At 38.4% G+C, this 23,300-nt stretch overlaps 1 protein-coding gene across 2 annotated transcripts in view; it reads right to left on the reverse strand.

Moving 5' to 3' along the window:
- Positions 1–10,639: 10,639 nt before the first annotated feature.
- Positions 10,640–23,300, reverse strand: part of CPQ (carboxypeptidase Q) — a 505,020-nt gene continuing 492,359 nt past the window's right edge. Inside the window, exon 8 of one of the 2 annotated variants that reach the window (XM_059902028.1) lies at positions 10,640–11,387. In XM_059902028.1, coding sequence (XP_059758011.1) covers positions 11,224–11,387 — 164 coding nt within the window. In that variant the 3' untranslated portion in view covers positions 10,640–11,223. The remainder of the gene's footprint in view (positions 11,388–23,300) is intronic. The other variant, XM_059902029.1, reaches the window with a different exon arrangement.

Raw genomic sequence — 23,300 nt, forward strand, 5'->3', positions numbered from 1 at the left:
TCCTTCAGGACTCAGCTCAAATGTCCCTTCTTTAGAGAGACCATCTGAGCTCATCCTTTTGGTAGCAGGCTATCCTCACTTACTCTCTATCACAGAACCTGTTTGGTTCCTCCATAGGAATGATCCTTTGTTTATTCCTTTAGTTCTACTTTTTATGGCCTCACTCCTCGACTAGAATAAAGTTCCTTGAGTCCAGGAATCTTATCATCTGTCTTGCTGCTCACCACTCTACCCGCAGTGCCTCGCAGTGCCTGGCACCTGGCAGAAACCTCATAAACATGTGGAATGAGTGAACAAATCAGAGAAATCAGAGAAAACCACTGTGGCACTGGGATTAAATATATAAGCCCTGGGGTTGGACAGTCTTGGTTAAAATCTTGCCTCACCTCTTATTAATAATGTGACTGTGGTCAAGTGACTTAACTTGTCTAAGCCTTGACTTCTCTATTTGTAGAAATGCAGGGGAGGGCTTTTGGAAGAATAAAAGGAGTTCATACATGTGAAATGCTTACCTCTCTGCCTATTGGAGATCAAACAGTCAATTTAAACATGACCATCAAAATAATTTTTATTTTTGATATTATTGGGATCTATCTAGTCCAAAGATTCAAAGGAGGCTTCTTGGAAGAAGGGATCTTAGAGATGAGTCCAGTGGACAGGCAGGAGTTAACTAGACCGGAAAGGGGTGAGGAGAACATTATAGGGAGAAGGAAGCGCATGTGCAGAGGTCTTGGGGCAGGAGGGGATATGTTGGAAGTACTAGAATAAAAGCCAGTGTGGCCAGAGTGAAGAGAGGAAGAGCAGTACATACACAGAGATGGGGAAGGAAGACAGGGCTAGAACATGCAGGGCTTCCATATTGTGAACTTTATCCCAAGTGCAAAGAGAAGTTACCAAAGGGTTCCAAGCAGGGGAGTGCATAATCAGATTTGTAATGTATAATATCATCCTGGCTGTGGTGTTATCAGGAGGGGGAGGGGGTTACCACATCAGAGTAACTTCCGTAGATGAGAAGTCTACTGTATTCGCACTTTCAAACTCAAGTCTGCCCCTCCTGAGTTTGAAACATTTACGAGGCTCTGGGCAAAGAGACTGTAGAGCAGCAGACCAGCCTGGGCTGGCTATTCTTGGGCTTCTTGATTGTGAGAGAGAAACTTTTAGATATGCCTAAATATTTAAACAGTATAAATGAAAATTAACAAACGGTTAAACTAAATGTTTTCTAGCATCCTGTTTTGAAAAATATACATACATAATGACTGAAAGTCAGAAAAATATCAGAGATGGTTGAATTTAATTATTATTGTCCATGCTTGGGTGTTCTGTTATTGGATCAGACATACATAATTTGCAAATCATTATATATGTATTCCATAAACTTTATTTTTCTTGTCTTCAATTCAGCAAAATCATGAATTGTGTTCTTATAATCCAGGTTTTCACTTAATTTGTACTCCACTGAAAATAATGTTCTAAAGGACTAAAAAATAAAATGAATTTGTATTCAAAATCTAGAAAATTTGAATATATTTAATAAAGACATAAATTAAAGTGAATGTAAACAATTAAAAACATTTTGTATATGTTTTCAAAAAAGTTATTATTCTTCTACAATGTTCAAAGTTAACTACTGAAGCCAGGGCAACTAGCCAAGAAAAGATATAAAAGGCATTTAAATCGGAAAGGAAGAAGTAAAATTATCTCTGTTGACAGATGACATGATCTTATATGTAAAAAAACTCTAAAGATTCCACAAACTGTTAGAACTAATAAATGAATTCAGTGAAGTTGCAGGTTACAAAATCAACATATAAAAATCAGCTGCATTTCTATACACTAACAATGAACCATTCGAAAAGGGAATTAAGAAAACAATTCCATTTACAATAGCATCAAAAAGAATGAAATACTTAAGAATAAGCTTAACCAAAGAGGTAAAAGACTTGTACACTGAAAACAACAAATCGTTGCTGAAAGAAATTGAAGTCACACATGATAAAGACATTTGCTATGGACTGAATGTTTGTGTTCCTCCCAAATCCATCTTTTGAAGCCTTAATCTCCCATGGATAGTATTTGCAGGTGAGACCTTTGGGGAGTAATTAGGGTTAGGTTAGGACATGAGGGTGAGGCTCTCATGATGAGATTGGTGCCCTTATAAAAAGAGGAAGAGACTTGAGATCTTTCCATGAGCACACACCAAGGAAAGACCATGTAAGCGTGCATTGTGAAGGTGACTGTATACCAGCCAGGAAGAGGGCCTTCACCAAGAACTGAATCTGATGGCACCTTGATCCTGGACTTCCCAAAATCCAGAACTGTGAGAAATAAACGTCTGTTGTTTAAGTTACCCAGTCTATGGTATTTAGTTATATTAGCCCAAGCTAAGTCAGCAGCCCTTATTTGTGGATACTGTTGAGATGGCAGTACTACTCAAAATGATCAACAGATTCAGCGCAATTCTTATCAGAATCCCAATAGTGGTTTTCTGCAGAAATAGAAAATACATCCTAAAATTCGTATTTAATGAATTTTAAATATGGAATCTCAAAGGACCCCAAATAGTCAAAACAATCTTTAAAAAGAACAAAGTTGGAAGTCTTATACTTACTTATTTTAAAACTTATTATAAAGTTACAGTAAATCAAAACAGTGTGGTACTATAATAAAGACAGACATATAGATCAATGGAATAGAATACAAAACTTAGAAATGAACCCTTCATTTTATATGGTCAAATTATTTTTGAGAAGTGTGCCAAGACCATTCAGTGGGGGAAAAGACAGTCCTTTTCAATAAATGTTGTTGAAAAAACTGGATATCCACACTGAAAAAAAAGAATGAAGTTGGATGCTTACCGTATATCACATATAAAAATTAACTCAAAATTGATCAAAGGCCTAAATGTAAGTGTTAAAACTATAAAACTCTCTGAAAAAAAAGTAGGGGAAAAGCTTCATGACATTGGATTTGGCAGTGGTTTCCTGGAAAAAACACCAAAGGAACAGGCAACAAAAGTGAAAATAGACAGGACTACCCCCAAATTTAAAAATTCTCTGCATCAAAGGATACAATCAACAGAGTGAAATGGTAACCCATGGAATGAGAGAAAATATTTGCAAATCACATCTCTGATAAGGGGCTAATATCCAGAATATATAAAGAACTCCTACAACTCAGTAACAAAAAACAACCTGATTAAAAAATGGGGAAAAAATGTCTACTTGAGTACACATTTTTCCAAAGAAGATATACAACTGACCAATAAATACATGAAAAAATGCTCAACATCACTAATCATTAGGGAAATGCAAGTCAAAACCACAAGGTACCACCTCACACCCATTAGGATGGCCACAGAAAACAAACAAAAAACAACACCCCCCCCCCCAAAAAAAAATACAGGGAGAAAAAGGAAAATAACAAGTGTTGGTAAGGATGTGGAGAAATCAGAACTCTTACGCACTCTTGGTGGGAGTGTAAAATGGTGTAGCCACTGTAGAAAACAGTATAGTGTTCCCTCAGAAAATGAAAAACAGAACTACCATATGATCCAGGAATTCCACTTCTGAATTTAAGCAGGATCTGGAAGAGATATTTGTACACCCATGTTCATAACAGCATTACTCACAATAGCATTATTCACATTATTCATAACAGTGTTATTCACATTATTCTCTCTTGGTTGATCCACCAAGAGTAGATCAACATCGATGGATGAATGGATAAACACAATGTGGTATAAAATACAATGAAACATCATTCAGCCTTAAAAAGGAAGGAAATTCTGACACATCCTACTACATGGATGAAACTTGAGAACAAGTGAAATGCCAGTCACAGGACAAATACTATATGATTTCACTTATACAGGGTACCTAGAGTAGTCAGATTTAGAGAGAGAGAAAGTAGAAAGGTGGTTGCCAGGGGCTGGAGGCAGAGAGTAATGGGGTGTTATTGGTTAATTGGTACAGAGTTTTAGTTTTACAAGATGAAAAGAGTTCTGAAGATGGATGGTGGTGATGGGTGCAAAAACATGTGGATGTACTTAATGCCACTGAATTGTACATTTCAAAATGATTAAGATGATGGATTTCATGTTCTGTATATTTTACCACAATTAAAAATAATAAATGTTAAATAAAAGAGAAATATAAATTATAATGAATAACACATTTTTAAATAAAAATATTTAAAGTCAACTGTTTTTTTAACATCTTTATTGGAGTATAATTGCTTTACAGTGGTGTGTTAGTTCCTGCTTTATAACAAAGTGAATCAGCTATACATATATGTACATCCCCATATCCCCTCCCTTTGGCGTTTCCCTCCCACCCTCCCTATCCCACCCTTCTAGGTGGTCACAAAGCACCGAGCTGATCTCCCTGTGCTATGCGGCTGCTTCCCACTAGCTATTTATTTTACATTTGGTAGTGTATATATGTCCATGCCACTCTCTAAAGTGAACATTTTCTACTTAGATTTTAAAATGTTTGTTGGGTATTATTAATTTTACAAATATAAAACTATTTGCAATTCTAGCATGAAATGTCCATCTAGTTGGCAATTTAAGTTACGGATATTAGATATTAAATAATATTGAAAATATTAAACAATGCAATATGCCACCATGCTTATTCATGAGTATGTTCAGAACCACAAACTGGAACAGGATGAGAATCAAGAAAATGGACGCTCCACACTTCTGGGAAAAAATACCTAATTATGCAATAACTATTGCCTTCTTGCTCTCTGAGAGGAAAGATTTGACAAGTTAATGAATTTGTATTTTCTTCTTGAGTACTTTTATTCCTCAAATCTTCTTCATGTTCTGAGGCAGTGTCTATGTTCACAACATTCGGATACAGTTGTCTCTCAAAGGCAGGACCCAAGGGCAGCATTTCTTTGGAGCCAACATGGCATTCGCCTGGAAGTGGATGTTTAGACTCATGAGTCTTCCTGTGCCTGCCCTGAGTGCCAGATAGCTGGCGACAGAAGCACCCATATAACCCTCAATAAATTTGTTGTTGGTGTGTGTTTGTGCTATGTGGGGTCTTCTAAAAGCACAAAGCCCCTCTTTCTTGGGCCAAAGAATGGCATTGTTCAAGCCCCACTTTCTATTCCTTGAAATGAAAATGAACCAGTTAGACTGGATCTGTCCACACAGTGAAGGCTAGAGGGGTCACTATCCAGAGGATTTATGTTTGTCTGAGTGGGATATTCGGGTTTGAATTTTCTAGATTTCAGCCACATTTTATCAGCTCCGTGATCTTGGAAAAGTAACGTATGAGCTGTATATCCAGGTTTTCTCATCTCTAAAATGGGGATTAAAATAGGACTGACCTCACTGTGTTGGGTGAGGATTAAATGAGAAAATGCATATGAAGTTCCCAGCAGCATAACTGGCCCAGGCTGGGTATTAGATAATGGTGATGATGATTTGGATGGCAAGGCAGAGCTTGGGGAAAATTTATGTTCCATTACAATCTCTGGGATAGACTGGCTGGTACTTAGAATTAAGAGAACTAATTGGATTAGGGTGTGACTTTATCATCAAGATCTAAGGCACAACTAAATGTTCTTTAAATCTGGAAAATAAAACAAGGCTTTCTGAGGTAAAATCAGACTCATAGATAGTTGTACGGCTGCTTGAGCAGAACTGGAATGACCACCAATGATAATAAGAACATCAGATTCTCCAAAGGACATGAGCATGCTTAGGATAGGCTGCACATATATGAGTGTTTCTCTGTCAAGTTTCAGGGCCACAGAGAGGCTCTAACGTCCAGGGAAAAGGTCTTTGGCTGAAATTGTGTAATTGATTGGTTGGAAGACCTGATTTGGTGAGAGCTGAGTTTTGCGTACAAAACTCCGCTAACCATTGCTTTCCACCATTCCTTTGCTGAACTGTGGATCATCTAAGGGAGAGGAAAGAAAAAAAAACAAAAAACTTCAAAGGTAATTCCTTTCTGCTTCAAAAACAGTCTTGGGTTTTCTGGTTTAACAGAGAATTGAGAAGTAAGCATGCATCATTAATTTCTATGCAAAAACATTCTTCACTTCAAATGGCAATTAGCTGATAACATTTCTATCTCATGTCGTGATGAGATTTTTACGCTAATCATCACATAGCAGTAAATTAATCATTTGGGCACAGTTAGAGAGGATGTATATTTCATGAGACAGATATAGATGTCAAGATCTGTTTGATATTTACTCAAGGTAAGTGGGAAGCATCTCAAATTATTATGAGGGGAGCACACTGAGCAAATAGGACTGCGTGGCAATGAAATGTATACAGTGCAGACACATGAAGATTTTCAAAACACTCTCGGTGTCATTAGCGTTAATTATCGTGAGGAAGTTGGAACACTCTGGGAACTTCAACTCCAAATCATTCAGATGCACCAGAACCCTCAAAACCACATCTTAACAATGTCAAGGGAAAAATCGGCAATTGACCTCCTTTCCCTCTAATCCCCTCCCTTTTCTTTTACAGAATTCACCTTTTTCACATTGTACAATATTTAAATGGGTTTCTCTTCTCGATTTGCACTTAAGTCTACTCAGCCTAATGAATCAGAAAAGCAGCTTGACCCTAAAGTCAAATTGGAAAGCTGCTGCCTGCGCAGGAACTAGGTCGCCACTCAAATGAGACACGGTTTCTTCGCAGAGGAACAGTGCCTTTTTCAATTTATGGAAAATAAGAATTGTACTTGAAAGTGCCTATAGCTGTAGTGATTCAAGAGCACGTGCCAGGCTCCAAGGCTGCCTGGGAGAGCTAAGCAATTATGATGTGCGAGCGGAGTTATCATGAGAAAAAACTCTACGGACCCCTCTCTTTCTTCATAATTCTTCTCCCCCCTCTATTTTCCCACCCCATGTAGTTCTCCGTAGCTCCTGTGCTATCAGTGCCACTTATCACCCCGCCAGCCAACACACTTCCCTGCCTCACACATTCACACTGTCCCACAACCCAGTCCCTCCATTCTCCTCCAGTAAGGCAGCAGTAGAGGGCCCTGGGAGGACATGCTTTCATCTGGCCCTATGCAATTATTATTTTTTCAGGGAAATAATACTATTTTTTATTATTATTGTCCCTAATATTTTTCAGGGACAACTTTATGGGGAAAGGCAAAGAGATGGAATAAAATCACTTCCTCAGAGACGGTTCTAACATACAGGCGAGGAAGGTACAAGCCCACACCCCATGCAGAAAGTGGAGGGGGAACAAAGGGCCCTGTTTCCTGGAGGGGCTGGGTGGGTACAGCGACACAGAAGGCAGTTGGTGGGGGGGGAGGTGGGGGTCTCGCCAGCTGGTGGGAACTAGAGGCTAGAATATCACTTTGTGATGGTTTTTCTCTTTCAAAGTGGCTCTGAACTTTAAAATTCTGGAGTGAGTGGGGAGGATGGTGGTGGCAATGAGTGGAGAATACAAAACGGGACATATCTGAGCTCTGCCATCTGTGAGGGTGATCTAAAGATGCTGCCCAGGGTGACAAGCTAAAGGCACAGAAGCTGCAAGTCAAAGGGAGGTGGACCATGAGTGCAGCTGTGTTGCTACTGAGAAGTCCCTCTCTGCTGATCTTGAAGGGATGGAAGAAATCGGTCCAATAGGACATAAAGTGTTGCTCCATTTTAGGGAGCAACAAGAAGGCAACCAGCAGCCTATGAGTTTACATAAATAATTATATAGGTATTTATTTATATATATTTATACATCATTTAAAATTTATGTAATATATATGATATTACATATAAATATATATATATATCTGTATAGGACATATTCTTTCTAGAAAATAATCCTTGAAACTAAAGATGATTACCAGCTAAGCCATAGATTATCTTTGGACTCTGATGATTCATAGATGCCATGAATTTTAGCTCAGTCTTTGGACAGTTCGTGAAATCCTTGAGAATCTACATCCCCGAACTGGAATCAAGTAGTGAGAAAAGAATGATTCAAAATGTACAAAATGTAAAAGGAATATGGGTGTATACACTGGACAAAAAATAGTGACTTGACACTTATTTCTGACCAAGTAAGAGTAACAGGGATCAGCTTTGTTTTTAGGTATGAAATAATTAAAAACTCAAATTGGGGCTTCCCTGGTGGCGCAGTGGTTGAGAATCTGCCTGCCAATGCAGGGGACACGGGTTCAAGCCCTGGTCTGGGAAGATCCCACATGCCACGGAGCAACTAAGCCCGTGAGCCACAATTACTGAGCCTGCGCGTCTGGAGCCTGTGCTCCGCAACAAGAGAGGCCGCAATAGTGAGAGGCCCGCGCACCGCGATGAAGAGTGGCCCCCACTTGCCACAACTAGAGAAAGCCCTCGCACAGAAACGAAGACCCAACACAGCCAGAAAAAAAATAAATAAAGTAAAATGTGCAAGTCAACCTTTAAAAAAAAAAAAAAAAAAAACTCAAATAAATATATGAAACAAGAGTTTTTAAGACACTGAATACCAGGAGATGAAGGACAGTGGTGTCCAAGAGACAGAAAATAATTGAAGTGAGTCCTACGATGGCACTAGCTTACCTTGAGAGAGTTTCCAGTCACAGTTGAGGAAAGGGAAACCCAAGCAGAGCCCGGGAATCACCATGAGTTGAAGGAGGATTCTGAATGTCCGGGGAGGCCAAGGCAGCGAGAGTTCACGGGACGCAGTCTCAGAGAGGGGAGAGCCTCACAGAATGAGATGCCAGACACCTGCAGAGGGTCCCCCACCCCTCCCCAGCTGAGCACTGATCGGTGCATGTGTTGGAGGGAACTCTGAGGCTGAGAACAGCCAACTGAAAGGGGTAGAAGAAACAGCGCTAGGAGCTCAAACAAGGACAGAAATAGTTTGTTCCGCCCATCAGAGAGGAAAACCTCATAATTTGTGGGGCATCAACAGAGCATTCCGAGGGTTTAGCCCTAGTAGTTAGGCAAAATTAGCGATTTCCTCTCGTTTATTCTGTTTGGGATTCATTGGGTTTCTTGATTCTGTGGATTGGTATATTTCATTATTTCTGGAAATTTTTCATTTATTATTTATTCAGATAATTCTTTGTCTTATTTCTTCTTTTCTGGAACCCTGATTAAATTAGGGCATATAACTCTATCTTTCATATTTTTTAACCTCATTCATATTTTCCATATCTTTTTCTTTTTGTGCTAAATTCTCATTAATTTCTTCACTATTTTTTTTTAGTTCATGAATTCTCTTATCTGCAGTTAAGCTGGTCCTCTAATTTTCAAATTCCATTTACATTTCTAGAAGTTCTATTTTTTTTTTTTTTAACAATATGCTTGGTCACTTTTTATAGTCCTTTACTCTCTATTTTCAATCCCTTCTTTTACTTCCTCAAAACATAATAGGCATAGATCAGAAAATTCTTGATTTACAAATTGCAATATCAGAGGATATTGTGAATTAATTCTGCTATTTTCTTTTTTGGACTGCTCTTGCTCAGAATGCTCTGATTCCTGTTTTTGTTTTCTATTTTTTTGACTGTGTAACTCAATCTGTGGGAATTTCTCTGGACCCTCCATTCAGCGATTACTTAATAACAGTAATTTTCCTTATGGTCCTCAGAGTTATTTTTAGTTCACCATTGTATTGAGGTATAATCCTTTGGGGTTCCAATTTCATTGGGGTTCTCTAGTGTCCCTAATATGGGATTTGTCTATAGTCCCCTGAACCACTAAAAGCTGTGAAAATAGAAATTTAAGTTCACCACATTCTGCATATTTTCTCAAAAAGGAAAGCTGGTTTAATGTGCTATATATAATCTTGGTTCATGCCTCCACTTAGTTTTTTGTCTAATATTCTTTACCTTTTAAGCAGTTAATTCATATATTTAAGAAAGTGTTTCTCAGATGTTATCCAACAACTTTAGTTTTCAGTGTAAGGGTCAGTCAGTGTACCAGTCGGCAACCTTGCCAGAAATGAAAGGCCTTTTTAATCATTACCATTAATAAAACTGATACTTTGTCTTCTCCTTCTAAGAATTCAGTTACATGTATATTAGGCCACATATATATTAGATCACAGTCTAATGATCCATTCTGGTGTTTGTTTTCCTTCACTTTTCTTTCTCAGTGTTTTAGTTTGGATAATTTTTATTGATCTGTTTTCAAGTTTGTTGATTCTTTCCTCAGTTTCATCCAGTCTGCTGATGAGCCCAGCAAGGAAATTCTCCATCTCTGATGTTGTATTTTTTATTTTAGTACTTGCATTTGATTCCATTTTATAGTTTTCAACTTTCTGTTGAAATACTCCTTCTGTTCATGTTTATAGACCCATTTTCCCACTAGAATTTAACATATTAATCACAGTTATGTCAAAGTTCCTCTCTGATATTCCAACATCTGAGTTATCTCTTTTGTCTGGTTTTCTTAGTTGCTTTAACTCTTGACAATGAGTTTTTCTTGCATTTTTGGGTGTGTCTTATAATTTTTTAAATTGAATACTGAACATTGTGTGTGGAAGAACAGTAGAGATTATTCCCAGAGTAGAAGGGGATCAATGTTTTGCTCTGTGAATATTATTTAGCTTCTCTGAGCCTCAAACTTGTTATCAGCAAAATGTGAATAAGCCCCAACTTCATAGATATATTATGTGAAATATATAAAACATAAATGTAAGATAGTATTATCATTTGTTTGGCGATAGATCTTTAATAAGGCAACTGGATTTTACATACTTGATTTTTTCCCCAAATGGTGACTTTTTCTGTGAATTAAAAAATTTTAACCTCATTAAAAAATTCTAATAATATAAAAATGTACAAATTAGAAAGCCAAATGCCTCCATACATTCAATTAAGACTGTACTACAATTGTGTACTCCTCTACTCCTTCAATGAATAACTTAATAAAATATTGGTGTCACTGTATTTAATGTTCGTAAATATATGCATAAAAGCCAGAGGTCTTCCAAAGCTTTATCCAGTATTTACTTTCAAAGTAGAAACAGTATTTTTAATATGTGGTGTAAAGAAATTCCCCCACTGTGATCCCTACCATTGGCTGATTCTTTGTGGGGGTGGGGCTCATTCCTTACACTAGGAACAGAGAATTTGGAAAGTATCAAGAAAGATGATGTCAGAAAATATACAAAAGTGTTGTGCTTTGTAAATGATCACATAAAATTGTTAGGTGAAGCGGGGCTTCTTGAAGCTGCAGACGCAGGATTCCTGGCCAGAAAGGACAACAGTGCCTTCTCTCTTGTTCTTGCTAAGACCTGGGCAGCATTTCTTCCATGTCTGCAATGACGTAAGAGACAACAGCCCAAACAGCAGCAGCAACATTCATCTGCTCTGGATCCATGACAGTCATGGTGTCTCCATGCGAGTGATGGAAGGAGAAATATTTATATAGGTCATCAAGTAGACTGGCTCCTGGGGAAAAAAGAGGAAGAATTCTTAGTGAAGTATTTTGACAGGCATTGCTGAATAGCTGTTCAGAAACCACTGGCCCCTTCCCTGATCCTATTATACAGGCTGCGATGGCAAAATAATGACGTTCCCAGCCTCTCTTGCAGCAAGAACTGGCCATGTGACACTGTTCTGACTACTAGGATATGAAGTGGCAGTCTGTGGGAGAGTTCTAGGAAAGCCTTTACTTGGCTGACAAGAGTCAGTAAAATGCCCTCATGCTGAATTAGATGAGAAGTTTGGAACTGCAGGGGGCAAAAAGCCCACACACTAAAAATGGCAGAGTGGAAAGACAGAAGGAGCCTGGATTTAGAAAATATTTCAAGCCCATTGAATAAGCTCTACACTGCCTTCTTCTGGACTTCCTGCTACCCAAAGGAAAATAAACTTTATTTGAAAAGCAAGTGATACAATACCCTCTTTATTTATAAAGAGACAGTATTTTTTCGTATTAGCAGAGTGCAAATTTTTTACCTCCCTGGATACAAAAGAAAGTCAGTACTCCTTTGCTCAAGCTTTTCTTCTCAAATCATTCATTTACTTCCAATAAAATTTCCCAGCAACCTCCAAGGGCACCAGCAGGAGTTTCTGCCCCACTTAAGAGCTTTCTTGTCACTCTAGTGAAGCTCTTCTCTAGTTTCAGCCGTGGATCAGAGCCTCGAGGTATCTGCACACCTCCTAGCCATCCTTTAGAACCTACTCGGCCCATTCTGTGGGTTCCAACTGCAGTTCTTTAGCCTCTGGACTAATTTACTTATTTACTTACCATTTTATTATGAAATATAGTACCATACATACATAAGATTGTAGAGAACATAATGTATATTATAAACGGTGACAAGATAAGAGTTCACGTATGTCCATGATTCAATGCAAAAATATCACCAGTAGCTTTGAAGCCCATCTTATGAGTTCCCTCCCACCCACCCCACCCAACCCCATGGATCCTTTCCTCCCTCCAGAGGTGCCCACTATCCTGTTCTGCTTGTGTATTAACCACTCATTGCTTTTCTTTATAGTTTTACCAAATAAATATAATCAACACTCTCTAGGCTCTAAATGTAGGAGTGGAATTGCTGGGCTATAGAGCCACATGTGTGTTTAATTTCATCATGCAGTTCCAACATGTTTTCCTTTTCAGTTTATCCTCCCATTGTCAGTATATGAGTCTTTCTCTTGCTTCACATCCTCTCTAGCACTTTACCTCATAAGGTTTTAATTTTTTAAATTATTAATGAGACTGAGCATGTTTTCACATATGCATTTTTTGCCATTTATGTTTTCTCTTTTGGAAAATGCCTGTTCATGCCCCTTGCCCATTTTTGAATTGATTTGCTTGTCTTTTCTTATTGATTTGTAGGCGTTCTTGATATATTTTAGATACTAATCAATTGTTGGTCATTGGTTTATATAAATCACTTCCCAGTTTGTGGCTCTTTTCACTCTGTTTATCATGCATTAAATGAATAGATGTTCTCACTTTCAATATAGTTGAATTTATGAATCCTTTCCTTTATGATTTTTATTTTTTATATCTTGTTTAAGAAATCCTCCCTACCCTTATATCACAAAAATATTCTCTGGGGTCTTATTCTAAAACTTTTAAAGTTTTCCTTTTCATTTTTAAGTTCTTCATTCATTTAGAATTGGAATTGATTTTGGTGTAGGGTAGGCTTCTATTTTTATTTTTAGTTGTTCCAGCAAAATTTGACTAATACATCCTCTTTCCCCACTGGTCTGCAGTATCAATTTTGGCATATATCAAATTTCCTTATATATGTTGCTTTGTTTGGGGGCTTTCTAATTCTGTTCCAGTGGTCTGTTTGTCTGTTCCCAAAACAATATCACAGTATCTTAACTACCATTGCATTCTAATTCTTGTTATCTGGCAGGGCAAGTTCCCTCACTTTCTCTTTCTCCTCCTTCAGGAATATCTTACTATTCTTGACTGTTTGCTCTTTCAGATAAAGTTTAGGATCATTTTAAAACTGTACAAAAAATATTTTTGGCTTTTGATGGGAATTGTGTTGATCTACGTATCAATTTGCGGAGAACTAGCATCTTTATATTAGGATACTGTGTTTTTATCCATGAAAATGGTGTGTTGATATGTTTCTATTTATTAAGTCTTCTGTAATGACTTTGAAGTTTTGTAATACAGTTTGGCATGCCTTTTGTTAGTTTTCTTTCCTCCATGGCTTATACTTTTTGTTGCAACTGTAAATTATACATTTAAAAAAATTTGCATTTTCTGTTTGTGGCTTTCCATTTTTAGTATCAAGGATATATATCTGATTCATAAAATGGGCAAGTGATCCTTCTTTTTCTATACTCTGGAATAGTTTGTGTAACATTAGAATGATTCATTTCCTGGTCATTTTGTAGAACTCCTTACAAAACCATCTAGGTCTGATACTTTCTTTATGGTAAGAATTTTAACTAATGATTCAATTCCTATCCTGGTTATTGGGTTATTCAGGTTTTATGTTTCTTCTTGAATTAACTTTGGAAATTACACTTTTCTAGGAATGTGTGAGTTTTTCCAAATATTCAAAATAATCAGCATAAAGTTGTCAGTAATATCCTGTTTTTATCTTTGTTTATGTCTGCAGCACCTATAGGGAGTACTCTTTTTCATTCCTGATACTGGTTATTAGAGTCTTCTCTCTTTTTTGTTCATCAATCTTGCCAGCAGTTTGTCAGCTGTGTTACTCTTTCAAAAAAAAGAGAGACAATCTTGTTTTTTGGGGACATTCTCTAATGTATAGCAGTCTTCTTTCATTGATTTTTACTCATATTTATTATTTCCCTCCTTATTCTTAAGTTGATTCACTTCTGTTTTTTTAGCTTCTTAAGTTGAATGCTCAGTTTATTACTTTGCACACTTTCCTTGTCACCGACATAAGCAGTAAGGCTACAATCATTCCCCTGTGACTGCTTTAGCTCTCTATATCCCACCAGTCCTGATGAGTATTTTCATGATCACTTAGTTCTACATATTTAGTAGCTCCTACTTTGATTTTCTTCTTTGACGCATGAGTTAGAATGTGTTTTTTAATTTTCAAAGGTATGGGGTTTCCTTAGTTATTTTTTCATTTTTGACTTCCAATTTAACTGTTAGAGAATGTGGGCTATATGATACAAATTCTTTGAGTTTTGCTGAGATTTTTCTCCATGGCCTATTGGATGATCCATTTTATAAATGTTACATGTGTTGAAAAGAATGTGCTTTCTGTGTATTGTGTCTGTGCATTAAAACAACCTTGTTAATTGTATTCTTCAAATTTGTTAACTCCTTACTGATTTATTGTCTATTTGTTTTATCAATTTTGAGAGAGATGTGTGAAAATGACCTGTGATTTGGGATGTGTTTATTTATCTTGTAGTTCCAGCAATTTCTTTTTTATATATTTCAAAGTTATGCTTTTAGGAGCACATAAGCTTAGAATTACATATTCCTGGTAAATGGAACATCTTTATTTATTTTAACGTCTTCATTGGAGTATAACTGCTTTACAATGTTGTGTTAGTTTCTGCTGTATAACAGAGAAAATCAGCTATATGTATACATATATCCCCATATCCCTGCCCTCTTGCGTCTCCCTCCCACCCTCCCTATCCCACCCCTCTAGGTGCTCGCAAGGCACAGAGCTGATCTCCCTGAGCTATGTAGCTGCTTCCCACTAACTATCTATTTTACATTTGGTAGTGAATATATGTCAATGCTACTCTCTCACTTCGTCCCAGCTTGAATATCTTTATTAATATGTAGTCATCCTCGCCATTTGTAGTAATGCTTTTTGTCTTGAAGTCTAGTTTTACCTAATATTTAATATAGCTATATCTCCTTTTTTTAATCTCATTCTTTGTATGTTTTTTCCCATCAATTTACTTGCAATCTGCCTCTGTCCTTATATTTATAGGGGTTTCTCTTACGGATAGTTTAAAGTTGAATTCTTAAAATCTAGTCTAACAATCTTTGATTTTTAACTGGAGATTATAATTCATTTATGTAGCTTGTGATTATTGTTAAATTGGACTCATTTATATCATCTTAGTTTTTGCTTTCTATTTGTTCATTTGTTTTCTAAGTTTGTTTTTTTTCCTTTTCTTTCTTGCTCTCCTTTGTGTTGATTTTTTTTTTTTTCTCCTCCTATCATTCCTTCCCCCACCCCAACTCTACTCATTTGGAAGTTACACACTTTATTTCAGTTCTCTCAGTGGAGACCTCAGATGATTGATATGGCTTACATATTTATTTAAAGTTAGTCAATACCTTATATAAGGACACTAGGGCCCCAAGTTTTGTCTCCTGTCCCAGACGCACTCACGCCTCGTTAAAACCCATGCTCTAGGAGAACAGGGATTGGCAGATACCCTTAGACAAAGGCTCTGGAGTTTTCTTACCTCTTACAGATTCTCACTTCATCATTTTTCACCCCTGAGGAATTCCCTTACTTTGCCTTACTAAGCCATGTATTATAGAAAGAATTATTGTTTTATCCAACAATTATTTTTGGCAGGCGGAGCTAGGTGTCTGAGAACTTCTGGCCTACCACATTGCCAGAGTTCTCTTCTCCCAATCCTCTACTTCCTGCTCTTTGTTCCTGAGCCCTCTGTTGCCTCAGGATGCTGTCCCGATTTTCTCTACACCGACCCAAGTTTTAAAAACTTTGTACCAAGGTTTTCCCCTACTTATCTCCCCAAACTCCTTGCTCTGGAGTAGGATATGGATTTCCCTCCATTCATTCATATTTCACACTGACTTCAGCTATGTTGCTATCAAACACAACACAAGCCAGTGATGCAAAATAAACATATAAAAGAAAGCTCAACTCTCAACCCTGACAATTAATGACTCCAATGCCTGTCAGCAAATATCCGAAACAGGGTGTATTAGGTTGATAACACCTATCAAACCCTTCACCTGTGTTGAGAAGCTTCTTCCTCTTCAGTGATTTTTCTTTTTCAACTAGTAAAACATGTTTTCTGTTGCTCCAATAGCTCTGAAAGGGTGGGATCTCACCATTATCCAGCCTAATAATGTACAACCTACAGTGGGTGGGCTGGAGCTGAGGTTCATAAGTGTTCAGAAAGTTCAATCCAATTCAACTGGACAAATACTTGAGTTCCTACACATTCTAGGCAGTGGGCTAAGACATAAAGGTGAAAAACACAGTCTCTGCTCTCAAAAGCTTATTCTGCAGTAGAGGCAGAGAAAATGTGCCCACAAATAATAATAACACAATCAGAATGCACTGAGTGCTATGGGCAAAGGACAAAAAATAGTGGATACCTTATGTAGTTGAATGACCTTCTCTGACCCCTAGACTAGGTCCCCTTGTTGTGTGCTCTCCATACTTCTCCTATCGTAATCTTCACCATCCTTTGTTATAACTGCTTGTTTCACATTTGTTTTCCCCACTATATTGTAATTTCCCTGAAGGCAAGGCCACTGTTTTGTTCTCCACTCTGTCACCAATGCCTATAACGTAACACCAAACAGATGATGAATGTGAATTTGTTGAGTGAATGAACGAAATCAGAAAAGTGTATAAGTGAACTGGGCCTTGGGGGTGCTGTATCAGTCAGAGCCCTTGTAGGAAACAGTTGGGACACACCAAGAAGATAACTTGGAAAATTTACTGAAAGGATTATTTACAAAGAGTGGTCAGGGTTAAATAAAACCAATAAGGGATGCTAAAGGAGAAGCAAGGGAGGCCATTTCCACCCCTAGGCCTAAAAGAGCAGAGAAGAAAGCAGCTGTAGCTGCGATTGTATCTGCTGGAGACGGTCACCAGAGGAGCTGGGGTTGTTTGAAGCCAGGGAATCAGTCCCCTGCTGGTGCCTCTCCTATCCTACAGGCCTCCCTTGGCCAAACCCAATCATAAGCCAGAGGGCAGTCCATAACCGTTAGCCTCCAAGGGCACAGTATAGGGTAGAGAAAGGTGAGGATTGATAAGGAGTGGTACAAGAGAATATCTAGCACAAGTACTTAGGCTGTCAACAGACAGAGATGGGGACACGGATATTCCAGGTGAATAGAACATGTGAGCATTCCAGTTTGGGCGATGTGTGGGTAACTTGGGTTAATTACAGGCAGAGAAAGTTGGCAACTAACGTTATCTTTGAAAGTTCCTAAATAAGGCTGAAAATAGACTGAACACAGTTCATAAATGGGACGCCTTTGGGGGCCAATGGGCAGGAAGGTGGGGAGACGGGAGCTACCCCTTAGGGAGACAGTCCAGAAAAATGTGGAGGTAGAATTGTGTAAACAATCGTGGTGGTGAGGAGACAGCTAGGAAGGAAGTACAGTTTGGGGGACAGGTGACAAAGACCAGGCCCAGATGATGATATCCCGACCTCTGAAATTCTCTGGAAAGCATGTGGACAAAGATAACCAAACTTCCAGTGAAAAGCCCAGTGGTCCATTTTTAAACCAGAAGACACTTTACGCCATGAACTCACAGCACAACCCAAGAGAGACAGATCTGTGTGTTCACTTTGGTAGGAGCTAGAAGCATTTTAACAGAAACCATGACATTTTAGAACTAGTTGAAGCTGGTGAGGAGCACGTGCCCTCTGGATCCCACAGAGCATCAGCTGGATGTCAAATTCATCCACAAGTTAAGGACGAAGTCAAGGAGTTCAAAGAACGGAAGTCACTGAGGGCAGATAGAAGATGAATCAGAATTGTGGTCTTCAAGAAACAGAAAAGGACATTCAATTCCAAGAGACAAAGTGCAGCTTGCTAGGGGCTGATTTGCTCCCATTTAGAGTTTCCTAAAGACACAGCATGGTGGCTGACAGACAAAGCTCCAAATTCCATATTGAAAAAATAGAAGCAAGAAATATTTGTGCATGCCCTCTTCAAGGCCTCTGAAATTCCCTGTCTCAGACTGAAAGAAACTGACTGCCAGATGGCTGGGAATTTGGCTGCCTCCCTTTAAAACTAGTGACTTAAGGAAAGCATTTCCTCAGAGATCATCTAAGTTCCCATGAACACTTTACAAAACTGAAACAACTCCAGAAGATCTGGTACCACCAGTGAGAACACTGATAACCACAGGAGATAGGAGAGCAGGCCTGCTGGCAGCCTTGCAGCTTTGTCTCTGCAGTTCCAAGGAGACATTCTGTCAGTGACAGCCACTGATCGAAAAGACCAGCGCTGAGGGAGAGCCTGCATTGCAATTTCTGAGAGCACCTGACATTGCAAGGTGGGGGGCGGCGGGGGAAATGTTAACTGTCCTCAGGGATAAATTGCACAGTATCTTCTGACAGGTATATGAGCTCTGAACAGGCAATCAAATCAAATGATTTTTAGAAGGAGAAAGCTGGTAGGTAGGAGAAAGCTGCTCTGAAGGCCAATATTCACCCCTTGGAAACAAATTACAGCATGATTAGGACAGTTCACCTTTAGGAAATTAGTTCTAAGGGAGGTTTGGAATTTAAGGATGTGAAGACATGTCCTTGAGCTTGTCAGTCAAGGAGAAATTGGGCCTAGACAGGGAGATACAGCTGAGAGAACATAGGGGTTAGAGTCAGATAGGACCAGGTTCCCATTCAAAGTCCTCTGCTTAATATCTGGGTGAATTTGGGAGAATCACGTAAGGCCACTCAGCCTCAGTTTCCTCATGAATGAGTGAGGGCTAATGGTACCCAGGTTCAAGATGCTGGTGAGCATGAGTAAGCACTCAGTTCATACTCTAAGATATTATGTATCCACAAGGTTAACCCAGTATATCCACAACAGCATGATCAATTAAATACAACTTGAAGGATTTAAAATTCTTATTTAATAAATCAAAGTTCTGATGATTGTTCTTAAAGATGGAACAATTGGACCATGAGGTCTATTCTACGTGACCCCGCCTTGACCCATGTTTGGATTATTTTCCCTTCTCATCCTTCTCTTCCCCCTTCTTCTCTCTCCTCTCTGAATCCTTTTTTTTTTTTTCTTTTGTAAACATTCATCTCACAAAATATTTTCCAGCTGTGTGACTGGGTGAAGATGGTCCAGTGAACATGGTAGGAAATACCTGACCTGCCCCATACTGTTCACAGAAGATTCCAATCTTCACAGAAAGATCCCCGTAATGACCGCAGTCTGTGCAGGATATCAGAACAAGATTAAATGAATACCTGCTAATTCCTGAAGAGATGGGTGGGTAAATACACAAAGATTCTCATAGCCCCCTCTTATTGTAGGTTGACTCTCATTCATATGTAATCAGTGGGTTTTCATGTACACAAATTAAGCAATTCATGTTATGAGAAGATTTTGAAAGACATTTGAAGGCTTTGAAAATTTAAATTCAAGTCTGTTATTTCCGTGCATACATTGGCTGCCGCAATGTTTCATGAAGGATGCACTCACAGGCAAGCAGCTGTGGAAAATCCATTTGTCCTTTATAAACAGATCTTGCACAGTCTGGGGTATGCAATTTAATTACAATGTAATGTATTACAGACATTTCCTGATCATAATAATTATGAGGTTAGAGAAGAAGGTTATGGTCTTAACTTATTCCCTGCAAGAAAACTTAGTCTCCTTAGGATATATAAAATAAAAAATTACATTTAAAGTTTAATTAAAATTATTATTTCTTTCAGCAACATTATCAAATGAAAAAACATTATTACCAAAACAATTAGAAAATCAATTCAAGGAATTTGCAGACATTTAATCTCTCTTTTCAAAAGGGGCAGTTTTATCCCTACTGTATTAAATCTCATTGAAAATTAGAGTGAGACGCAGCTAATTAATAGCTTCCTAACCCATAGCTCTCCAGAAGAGAAAGCAACTTATAAGAGGGAAAGGAAAGAACAGTAAAACAAAGGAAAGGAAAGGACAGACAGGAAATGGAAAAACATCCCAGATCAAAACTCCATGAAAAGTATTATAATTTCAGTTTCTAAATTCTCACCCAAGAATTTCCAAGCCTGTGCTGAAAAGTTTCAGGTGTGCCACTAAGGCCTCGCACCTTCCATCTCTTTGGAAAACTTGGATTGTTGGCTGGGATAATTTTGACCACAAAACATGGGTCAACACCAACACATCTGGAGGACCTCCAGTTCACATGTACCTAAACTCTGTGATAATGATTCATCTTTCCATAAAGTTCAAGAACTGTACGCCTGTAATAAGACTAATTACTGCTACAGGAAGATGGTACTACAGACTCTCCAAATGTGGGAATGACAGGAACAATACTATTTGTTGATGGCCTCCTGTGTGCCTAGGGCTTTTTGGAGATGATTTCATTTAATTTTCCAAGTGACCCCATGAGGGAGTGATCATTATGCATCATTAACTGATGGAAAATGGATTTGAGTAACTAAAGTCACACGGCCTAAGCAGTAGAGATAGGATTCAACGTCAGGTGTGTCTGATCTGAAAACCATGCTCCTAACCCGTTTTCTGAGCCTTCTCTCCCTGCCTTAAACCAGGACATGTGTAACAGCTTTCTCCCCAGTGGCGAACTGTGTGCGTTGTTCGCTCCACTCGCAGCTCTGGTCCCCCATCCTTACTTTGCTTCATGACGAGAAGATGGAAATTCAAACTGGAGGTATCCTGGGCCATGAACTAGAGTGAAGACGTCATCATATTCAGACAGTGGGCTCAGGCAGCCTGGGACTACCTATCAGAAGACGGACAGCAGAGCCTCTCCCGACACCAAGTCCCCTGCCCTTGCTGGGCCACACACTACAGGGCCTGCCAATCCTCCTAAGAGCTTGCAACCATCCCATCTAAAACCCACCCCTCCCCACTAATCATCTGTTATCCTCTACGTTGCTTCTTCCCCGCCCCTACCTTTCATAGCACTCTTCTACTACCTAAAACTGTATTATTCTTGTAATGATTTCATTATTTGCTACTTGTCTTTCCCACTAGAAGGAACTTTGCCTTTTTCACTCTACTCCCCAAAGCCTGGCAGGCAGTAGATGCTCAATAAATGTTTGTTGAATCACTGAATGAATTGTTAAATATCTAATGGGGCAAAAGCAGAGCTAAATACTGGCTTCATTCTCCCTCTCTACAGCAATTTTGCTAAGTAAATCCTATTTTCTGGGGATTCTTCTCTCAGCTGCTGCCTTGGGGAATGATAAGAAGATTCTTGTTACCAAAAACATGGAATATTTCACATATAAGCTGAGATCTAAACACTCTATTATGTACTACTCAGTATGTTCCTCTACTTTTCACCACTGTTACGGAAATTATCCACAACTTGAAAATAAGGCAGCACATCCTTTCAATGTCATTCAGGGCAAAGTCTATGCAAAGATTATCTAGGACAACGTACTTAGTTTGACTCACTGCTTACTACTGATTAAAGGTCCCAGACTTAGTGACGTTATACGTTAACTCATAGATATTTAGTCTATTTCATTTTTTCTAGATGAAAATTATTTCTGTCCCATAGAACAGTTGTTTCCAAAGGTTACAGTTTATTGGCCTCTAAGACATTAACCAGTTAAGCAGTTTTAATCTACCCTAGCAATCTTAGGTTAATATTTATTAAATTACATAAACTCAGTTTCTCAAATGCTCTTTGAATTGGTGTGTATATCTTACTGATTCCCACATAAATGAATGAACTGAATAAAATATTTGACGTGTTCATTTTTTATTTGCATGAGAATCATGATTTCAGCTTTTGGAAAACTATAATTTAATACCACCCATCTACAACCTTAAAGGAATAATCACATTCATGTTGCTTCTCAAAAGTTCAGCGATTCATGGTCCCCATCCATGATTTTACCCACGATTACCCTAATAGCACTGAGCAAACTGGTCACCAACATAAGGGCTGGTCTTCTGCCTTCTCCCTTTAGGGTAGTGGATGGTCCCCAGTTATGAGGAGGATTGGGGGGAAAATAAAAACAAATTTTATACACACACACACACATTAATATAAATGAATGTGTGTATATATATATATAAACATATATATGCGCATCTGTGTGTATATAAAGTTGGACTTGCCTTCAACACGTACCCACCCCTTAATACCCTAATTTCTCCCCTGAACTGCCTCACACCTTCCATATGAGAGTCATGATTTTGCCTTTCAGAAAATTATAATTTAATACCACCCACCTATAAACCTTAAAAGTACAATCACATTCATATATGATTGGTTCCTTATCTTTGAGTTTATAATTTTATGTGTGTGCATGTGTAGTCAGAGCTTCCATATGTAGCTATAAAGAAACATCTATACCACTCTCTCCTTCTACCTTGTTTTGTAACTCAAACTAATATTGACACTTCTTCTGAGGGGGAATTTTGAATCTTTCTCATGTTTATATGTCAGTCCCAATTTATAATTCTCCCTTTGTCCATACAGAAATTATTGCCCACTCTTCCTTCATGGCCTGTTGTCAATAGAGCTCCCACCTATCTGAGCCAGCCTGACTCCTTGTAAAGGCCTTTTGGCAGTTCTCTCCATACCTGGGGAACGATGCTTCTAAGAAAACACCAGTAAAAACTATCTCTGACAGAGCACACTGTGAGAACGTTCAATGCATATGGGTCTTCAGACTTGGAAAGACTCTAAAGATTGTTTCCAGGGTGAAGTTTATAATGAAAGCCTTAAAATCAACATGGTTTTCTATAATTGTGTTCAAATGGACAGATTCTGATTTCTGGCTACAGATACATAAAGGTTACAAAGCCGCTGTGAGTGGAAGGCGGATGTTAGTATCGATAGATATAAACCTTTGTGTCTGCTTGCCACCTCCCATTCTGTTGGCAAGCAGACACAAAGGAATGAGACAAGCTGGAAGTACTACATGGACATGCTGTTCTAGACCTACTTCCTATACTGAATTATGAATAATTCTGGAAGGCTGGTTGGCAGGTGCATT

This window comes from Balaenoptera ricei, chromosome 17 (genome assembly GCF_028023285.1).
Source record: "Balaenoptera ricei isolate mBalRic1 chromosome 17, mBalRic1.hap2, whole genome shotgun sequence".
NCBI classification, from domain to species: Eukaryota; Metazoa; Chordata; class Mammalia; order Artiodactyla; family Balaenopteridae; genus Balaenoptera; species Balaenoptera ricei.